Source organism: Chroicocephalus ridibundus, chromosome 2, assembly GCF_963924245.1.
Source record: "Chroicocephalus ridibundus chromosome 2, bChrRid1.1, whole genome shotgun sequence".
Classification (NCBI taxonomy): domain Eukaryota; kingdom Metazoa; phylum Chordata; class Aves; order Charadriiformes; family Laridae; genus Chroicocephalus; species Chroicocephalus ridibundus.
Window position 1 is genome coordinate 26,755,301 of NC_086285.1, and position 9,508 is coordinate 26,764,808.

At 40.3% G+C, this 9,508-nt stretch overlaps 1 protein-coding gene across 3 annotated transcripts in view; it reads left to right on the forward strand.

The window, feature by feature from the left end:
* VPS50 (VPS50 subunit of EARP/GARPII complex) overlaps window positions 1-3,214 on the forward strand; it is an 89,800-nt gene extending 86,586 nt beyond the window's left edge. For all 3 annotated transcript variants that reach the window (XM_063324843.1, XM_063324846.1, XM_063324844.1), the window contains 2 exons: window positions 861-1,050; window positions 2,451-3,214. In XM_063324843.1, the coding sequence (XP_063180913.1) occupies window positions 861-1,050; window positions 2,451-2,570 (310 nt within the window). In that variant the 3' untranslated portion in view covers window positions 2,571-3,214. The remainder of the gene's footprint in view (window positions 1-860; window positions 1,051-2,450) is intronic.
* Window positions 3,215-9,508: the final 6,294 nt, after the last annotated feature.

Genomic DNA, 9,508 nt, shown 5'->3' on the forward strand with positions numbered 1-9,508 from the left:
GGAAGAGTGGAAATACTGGGACTCTGGCAGCAGCCTGTGGGTGGGCTGGATTAAGTCTATCAAGATGCTGTGCCCCAGACCAAAGCTTTTTTATTCCCTGTATACAGCTGAAATTGTCACTTTGCGGTGTCATTTCCTTTGATCTTGACAAATGCAATTTCTTATCCATTTGAAAAAGTGCAAGGATTGTTTTCCTCATTTGTTGCCCATCACCCCACTGTAATCCTTCCCGGTATTAACCCTGCCATAAGCTCATCTACTGTCGCTTCTTCTTTGAGCTCAAACCTGTTGCCAGTTTTCTGTCAATCTACTCTCCTTAAAACATTAACCTCTCACAGAGATTAGCCAGTGCTGCCACCCTTTATCCTCTGGTTGTCGTGGGTGTTTTTGAACAAACAGCTTTGTGCCTTTCTCTGATGCTGTCACTGTTGGTTCAGCAAGGTCCTGGTGACCATTCCTAAAGCTGTTGCATTACTTTTCATTCTTCGGTCGTCGTGATCACTTGACTAATGCCACGGTCTAGTGTGCTTGTTAGCATTGATTTCATTTCCTTTAACGCACTTCTAGTAAGTTGTTCAATATAGGATTTTTTTAGTGGCTTTTGGCTGGGGGGATGTATGGGGTTTTTAAGTATCACTGTGTACAATGGGATTCTGTTCTATGAGTGGGGCTAAAACATACATTACTATAATGCAAATAAAACTCTGCATCAGGCATCCTAAAAGGACTTCTTGTCTGGTTTTAACTTAAAGCTGTAATTATGTTCCTCCTCAAGGTTTGAAGGACTTAGTTAAACAACTTTGAGAAGATTCATTTTTATTTCATACTCAGTTTTACTTTCCACTGGTTTCTCTTCTCAGTTATGCCAATGTAAAGAAGTGCAGCAATGAAGGACGTGCCTTGATGCAACTGGACTTTCAACAATTCTTAATGAAACTAGAAAAGTTAACAGACATTAGGCCTATCCCAGATAAAGAATTTGTGGAGACCTACATTAAAGCATACTACCTAACAGAGAATGACATGGAACGCTGGATAAAAGAACATAGGGTAAGAGTTAAATTTGCATTCTTTTACTGTCTATTGGGAAAATTCACGGTAGTGATAGAATCATGCTAACAACTGTAAATGATCAATGCTTCTAAGTGTTAAAAATGAATATATGCATATATATGTATATATTCATCAATTATAATAAAATATATATGGGAAGCAGTATATAGATGCGTGTATGCATGTGTATGTTCACTATATTTATTATCATATGAAGTTCGTATGTGTTTATACTGTTTCAATATCCGATGACTGGGAAGGATAAATAAGCCAGTCACATCTACGTATTGTATCAAAAATTGTAGAGAACTAGAGTGAAGTGGAGTTGAAAACATTTGTGTGCTGTTCAGAATACGCCAAAGTGCACAACTCTGTCATCAAGAAGTACGGTTTGAGATCACACCATGAAATTTTACTTTGCCTTTCAGATTAGACTGCTTAAACTGAGTTATAAGGCACAATATATACGAGTCATTGCTTTCTCTTCCTTCATTTAATAATACTGAATCAGGATCAACATTGCTCTCTGAGATAAGTCTTCATTTGTGTTTGAAAGCATTTAGCATGCTTTCATGATAGCACAACCTAACAATTATAACAGGACTGCATAAGTAATAGTCACATGCTGTTGGAGCTACCTATTGTTGAAATGCAAAGTCTTTTAAAACGGAGCACTTTGAAATCTGTATTTTGGGATTACTTTAAGTCCCACTAGAAATGGATGAAAGAAATAAGTCTTTAATATAATTTTCCTTGTTTTACCTGGAGCCACATGGTGACCTACATGGAAAAACTCTTGTTTAAACCTACTGGTGGCAGATGTGTTTTGGATAGTGTTAGGTATAAAGGTAGTACTGGCAAATGTGGTGTTTTGACAGGTGTTAAGAATTCTTCTCTTAACATTTTTGCCATTTTTTCCACCTTTATCATGTACTGAAATTAACATTGTTTGGAAAGCTTATTGGAAACAAGAAGTCAAAATAAAAAAGACCATCAACTTTTGTCACAGTTTGTTTAGAAAAATGTTTTTCTGTTAAAAGCTTACCCCATTTGCATATGCATTTGCCACCACACCTCCCAAAGAATGGAAAATACATTAAAAATTGATTTATATACATACATATTCACAGAATTACTTTCTGTGAACTCAGTCCAACACTACTAAAGTCGGGAGCATTTTCCGTTATAATCTGCCATGTAGCAAAATACGTTTTTTTTCCTCTGCCTCAACTATGAAAACTGTCCAGACCTGACTTAACTACCACTTTAAATCTCCCTTGTGTACTGACTATTACTATCAGTTGAGAAGTCCACAGTGTGTATGTCTGTGTTTTCTAGTTTTCTATCTTTGTCCAGTGTTTTATTTTGCCGTAACATGATCTGCTTTTGTTTGCCAGGAATATTCCACTAAGCAGTTGACCAATCTGGTGAATGTTTGTCTGGGCTCCCACATCAACAAAAAGGCAAGACAGAAGCTGCTAGCTGCTATTGACGACATAGACAGGCCTAAAAGATAACTGGAGAAAGCTGCTTTCCTTGTCACTTGTACATTTTTCTGTTCATGTGAAGCATGCAGACAAATCTCTCATGGACTAATGACAACATGCTCTTAAAAAACATTGCGCATGACCTTTCTTACCAGGATTGGAGGCACTCTGAAGTGGCGTAATGCTCTAAAATATGACTTTTCTAATCTGTAGAATTCTTTTCTGTTGTATTTCTTCTTTTTTTTTCTTTTTTTCTGTTTTTTTGTTACTTGCCCTTAGTAAAGGGCCACTGTTTCTGTATCATTGGTGAGCTGTATATTTTGCAAAACTCTATACTGTAAGTAAAATCAAAATCAGAGAGAAACACGTTGGTTTAATATATAGTTGATGCCCTTTTTAATAAAAGGGCTACTTGAAAATATGATTTCTTTCCTCCCTGCTTTCATCCTCAGAAATTGTGCTTTATTATGGACCAGTGTAAAATGAAAGGAAATGTACAATATTTGATTGATGTATCTTGCATGTGGATTAAGAGTGCAGATCAACTAAATACTCTCATATTAAAGCCTCTCATCTTCATGTGTATTTAAAAATGTCTGTTTATTTCAGAATTAATTTAGTCATATCAAAATGCTTGACTTCAGATTAATAGAAGGTAATAAATACTGTACACTAATATGATTTCTTTGTGAGACTTTATTTTCCTAATTCAACAATGCAAAATGTCATTTGCAATAGGAATTAGTACCATTCCTTTCATATCACTTCCCTTTTGTCCCTCTGCGAGTCTTCCCTATTCTGAAGCAATAATGCCGGGGAATACGAATAATGTTTTTTTGGCTGAAGTTTGGACTAAGATAATCTTACTATTTCCTGCTCTGCTGTAGACACCCTGAGTGATCCTGAGCAAAGCAAAATTGCTTGGCTGCGTATTTGTCCTAGAAATCGATTTGTCGGAGTGTCACTGACTCCACTGAAGTTTTCAGGTTTGCCTTTGGTTTTCTGTATGTAAAGTTTTAGACATTTTTTTTAATTATTATTACCTAATAAACTTTTTTCAGTACTCTCAGACCTTTTAAAAGGAAATATGCTAATAGGTAAAATAATTGACGTCAAGCTACCATCCACACATGGTAAATTCTCAGTTTTGTGTTCATACTTGCCATTGTACTTTGAATTCAAACACAGGCGAATCAGGACTTACTGAACAACAGCAGTACCTAGTGACAGGAAATTGCCCTGTGGAATCATTATAATTGCTCTTTTCTGTAGTTTTAATTTCCTTTTCGGAAGTGGACTGAGCGTCATTGTGTGAGTACAGTGAAAGCCTGTATACAAGTTTTAGAAGAATGATACAATTTACATTTTAAATATTGACTGTGTAGTATTCAGCTCTCTTGTTCAGCTGTATTTTAAGGGAAATAAGATTTTAAACAACATTTAACTCCATTCTTTATTGACCATGGTGTCATTCTGAGTTGCATTTAAAACTTGTTTAGTGGTCTGTCAATGTATGTGTTGAAGCTGAATCACTTGTACCCTCTTTAAAAAGGTGGTTCAAAAATAGAAAAGGGTAGTTCATTTGAAAGTGTGGACTTTTGTGTCAGTGCATCTGCCCTGCAGTCAGATCCTGAACAAGAGCTTTTGGAAGAAATAGAAACGTGTCGGAGACAATTAGTATAAAATCTGTTTCAGTTTTCTTCTGTTTCATTTTTCTTCTCATGGATGAAATAAGAGATTTAGATATCTTTATCAGAGCTTTGGTGAACTGAACACATGGTTAATTTCTGAACTATTTAGGTTGCTGTTATTTGATCGCTTACAAAAAGGTAGGAGTATAAGCACTGATTGGAATGTAGGGTCAAGGGAGGAGGTGAGCAATTGCATGAATCATAGCCAGGAGTAATTTCTTGTAGTGTATCTATAGTTTGACTTGTCGTTTTTAAGTAAGCCCCCGGATAAAAAATTGTGCAAGGTGCAGTGTTGAACTTGTGCATCAACTGTTTGATCTTCATTCATATGTGCCTCAGAAATTATTATCTTTTCCTCGCTGCCCAGGATTGATGCTAAGGGAGAAGCTACACACCTTAATGGCCTACATATGCTCTTAGATATACGATTTAACTTGCGTTTGCCCTATGTGGAGTCAGGAGTTCGACTTGATGATCCTCCTGGGTCTCTTCCAACTCAGGATATTCTTTATTACTTGGTCCCGAGTGACTAATGAAGCCAAGTTTTGGCTGAATGTTGAATTACTAGCTTACTGAGTGTCTTTTTGGTAATTTCCATCCTCTCGTGTGAGAATTCTTCTCAAACCATTGATTTTTTGAGCCTCTCTGTACATCTTCATTCTGCTATGGAATAAGAAGCCTCTTTATACTTTTTCTGCAGTAGAGAATATGGCTTTATGTTTTAGAGGAGTATTTTGGAATACTCTAATAATAGAAGACAATTTCCTTCAGTCTCCAAGGAGAATGACCAGCACTGCAGAGGTGAGCAATGCACCTGTCAGTCCTTCTTTAGCCTAATGAAGAATTTAAGTCCTGTTTCCCAGACAATGAGTGCTCTGATATTTGCCAAACTCAGCTGGAGCATAGATGACCAGTTTTCAAGTCTCTGGTTAGGCAAAACCTGTCCCTGCCCTGACCGGCATACAACTGGCTTTTCTACAGCTTCTCTCAGTTGCATCTAATGGTGATGCTGTTCGCCAAAGAAGCAGCAACTGGGGCAAAAGTAGGGGGAAGCCAACCGACTGGTTGCTGTGACCCTGGTGTAAGACTGAAGTCCTTGCTTTGGTGTAGATTTAATTATTCATAGCAGAATGGCATTGACGGGAAAGACCATCTTGGATCAGCCGTGCTTCAGCTGATGGGATAGCGCCCAGCCCCTGGAGGTGTAAATTCAAGTGCCTGATCAGGGTAGGGACTTGAATGCTCCATGATTTCAGACGAGTAGCCGGATTTCCAGGTAACTGACTGTTCTTGACTCACACGGGAGGGAGTCTTCTCGTGTGTAAAATAAAAGCTTGGTTTGCTTCTGATCTGCAGTGTGAAAAACCCTGGATGTGGAGTGTAGATTATAGCTTGTGAACACCGCTGAAAGAACAGCCTGCCGCCTTCTGCCCCTGCCCCCTTAGGGGGGACGAGTGATCAATGGCTGTCTCAAAGCTGTCTGTGAAGCCTTTGCATCCCAGTTTGATTTCCAGACATGTGCATGACAAAGGCATGTCTCGTGATACCGAATGCAAAGCTGTGCATGTGGATTGTGTTCTTGGCTTGTCCTCGTGTCACAGAATACACAAAATTATAAAGATCCCCTCCTCTTACTGTGGAAGTCGTATGTTTGGAGTCTTTCCCCTTTAAGACCTTGCTCATGGTTAGTGTTTATGAAATTTCTGTATTGCAAACTGTACTTTGGTAATGCAAACTTTGAATAAAGCCCATATTCAAAACAAAACAAACCTCAAAAACGCACACACAAGGCAACGCTCCACTCTGATTAAATTGATAAATAGTGCTGTCTCTTACCAAAATCCTCAAAAGACAAAATGTCAGCAGGCACCTGCTATATTATAAATGATGCAAACAGAGATGGACAAAAAAAATGTGGATTTATTGTGTGCGGGTGATGGTATCTATTTTATTTATGACCACTGGTTGAAACAGCATAGCATAAAGACTAAACATTGCACCAGACACTAGGATTATGGTGCAAGTATGGAAATAACGCAGTTTGCAAACAGCGAAGTTTCCCTGCTTTTGCTGGCTATTTAAGGGTATTTGTGAGTGCGTTGTTTTTGCAGTGCCAGAGCTGGTTTTCATCACAGTGGGGATTTGGTTTTTAAGGATCTGCTGCTCTTCCATGAGATCACAAAGTGTGATGTGAAGCAGCGTCCTTATACTAAAGACATCGCAAATCTGTGAGTAGTTTTTCAAATAGGCATTAAGTCAATAACATGCCATATGATAAAGTACATGCGTGAGAAACTAAGGATGAGATGAGTGACCTCTTTTTTTGTGTGCGGTGGAACTGTTGCTCGATTTTAATTCAGTGGAGTATTCTGTGCAGTCCCGGAGAGATTACATGTATAAGCTAAACTAAAAATAGTTGGACGTGAACTAAACTAAAATCTGCTTGGCTCTACTGTTAAAGAAAGTCCCCCCAGTGCCCCTCAGCTCTGCTGGATTGGTCTGAAACTTTTGATCTGGATACACATGTGAAAGAAAAACAACTTTGAGAGCAGAGACGTATAGCTCTGTGCGTTACGCTTGTAGATTATCTTGCATAGATTTCAATATTGTTAGATTTAAAACTGTCACACAACTGTCTAAACGTGCGTTCATCTTTGAAAAAAAAAATGTATGAGCAAGCTGAAGATCTAGGAGAAGAGATGCAGTGAACTGCCTCTTTTCACTGAGCACAAAATGACTGCACGTATTTCTGAAGATCTTTTTCACAGGAAATCCAAGGTTCATACCTGTATGTATTTCCTGCCCTATGTCTATAGTAACTTTTATTCATTAGTACCACTATTCATAAATAAAAAACCAACCCATTCATTGTATTTCGGTAAAGAATAAAATAGAAATGTCACCTCAGCCTTAAAATAAAAAGGGTCCTTGTACAGGAAAGAGATCATCCTGGGGCTGCTGCCTAAGAGCTATAGGGTTGTCGTGTAGAATATGCACCATAAAACTGTTCCTTTTGAAATTCATCCATATATTATAATGTAAATATATACATGCACACAGAGCTTTATGCGCGATGTAATGCAACACTGGGGACCATGAAAAAGAATGGCAAAATTCAACAACCAGCACCACATTATTGGTGTCTCTGCCATCACTTACATTAACAGCTGGCACCGAAGCCTGGGTGGGTAGTGCAGGGCGTTTCCTGGTGAGTAACTGTTGTCCACTGAGGACAGGGTCATAATCTAGGTCTGAATTCAGAGATTTGAGTACATCTGAATTACCATACTGCTCCCACTGCCGCCGACTTTGTCTGCCACTGACCTGTGCTGTGCGGGAAGCTTGGGGCAGGAGCTCCAACCCAGCCCAAACCGCTGTAGGCATCAGGTTGGACACAGTTGGCGGAGCATGATGCTCCTGCCCCGAAGCAGAGATCGTGGATAGCCATGCTTGCTGTCCTGGCTGCCCGGGGGGACACCAGCTCCAAATGCACAAAGCTTGTGGATCGGAGGACGGCCGGAATCGGGCTGAAAGGTGGTGGTATGTCAGCGTGGTGAACACGGCTCGCTCCGGGACAGCTCGCTGTTCTCTGGAAACCTGAAACCTCAATAAACACAGGAATTATCATTGCCTGATGCAGTTATTAACACAGTGCTAAGCACCTGTGAGTTTTCAGGACCATTTATTTCTTGAAGTGTAGGAAAATGTCGTCGATGTAAATGAGTTTGACCAGGGGCTGCTTCCTGGCCCTGAGCTGCCAACATCTGTCTCCGCCAGAGCAGTTAGAATATTTAAGCAGCCAAATGCTCCAACCAGCTGAGCATTCACGGGCGGTTTATAACGTGCTACATTTCAGCTAGACAAAATTGTTGCCATGAATAGTAATGCCTCATAGCTGTAATGCCCTTAGCCCTTCCTTCCCGCCTTGCACACGCAGCCCAGCCTTGTGCTGGTGCCTCCACCCTTCGACAGGGCGCTTATTTCTGAGAGTTTACAGAGCCTTTATGCTGGGAAGGAGAGGTCTCTCTATTTCTGAGATATTTACAGCTGCTTTCTATTGCTCAAAATCTCTGCGATAAGATGCAGCACTCTGGGTGATGGGGAGAAGGAGCTCCCCGTGGGTGGCACATTCAGTAAGGCTTTAGAGATGCTGCATTCTGCAACGGCCGGGTCACAGATCTGTCCTGAGCTTTGATTTAGCTTCTGCTCTGTCTTGGTGCCTAGTGTAGAGAAGTTTGGTTTATTTTGCTGTACTTTACTCCCCTAACTGTAAAAGGAATGTTGTTATCTACCATGTTTTATAAAGTGCTAGCAGGCTGTGGTTGTGTAGGGGGAGCTGTGCTTTCTAGCATGAATTAGTGACTTAACCCCAGGGAAGCTGAAACATCAAATCTTCATGGAGAAAAAAAAAACCCATGTAAGGAAACTGCCTTCCCTCTGTCTCAGGCATTTTAGGTGCTGTTCCCTTTGCATTAGGACAGAAGCCAGTAATCCCATGCTTCAAACCACACCGGGCAGTGCCATTGCCTGGGTAGTAGGGGATTCTGCTATGGACCAGAAAACATGGACTAAGCTATGGATGGGGCTCTTCTGAGATGTACCTATGCATTACGATAATCTGGTACTGCCAGAAAGAATAACAAGAAAGATTAGATAGGCAAGACTGTGGACAAAATTAAAGTGAGATTTAAAATGAAAGTATGAAAGGATATTAAAAATACACGCACACATGCATCCCGATGGCTGTCCTCCTCAATAAAAGGTCATACCCTCCGTGTGAATCGTGGGAATAGATATAAGAAGATAAGAACCCTGAAGATACCATATAAATACAGTCTGAGAGATGGTGTATTGGGAGAGACAGACTTCCAAAGAGACACAAGCTGGAAGGAGGCAAGACACTTGCAAATAAGATCTCATCTTTATTGTGGTGTTCAACATTATTTCTAGGTAAAGAAAAATGTGTTCTGGGGGGCTAATCAAGGTATTTTTCATTTAGGGTTCAAACCTTTATGCTCTCCTGCATGAGGGCTTCATTGCATCAGTTCCTCTCCCTTCCCATCCACGTGTACCTGTAGCCGGTATTTTCCTCCCTGTCCATCCAGACACCTGGATTCACAGACAGACCCTTTCCAGAGGAGGGTGACTTGGGGGAAGTACCCAGAGGAGTCCGTGGCTGCGCTGCTGGCAAAACAGTTCTTGGGAGAGGGGGCAAGGCTGCCACAAAGGCAACAGGCTACACGTGGGACATCTCAGGCCAGTCGTAGGCATCTGCTG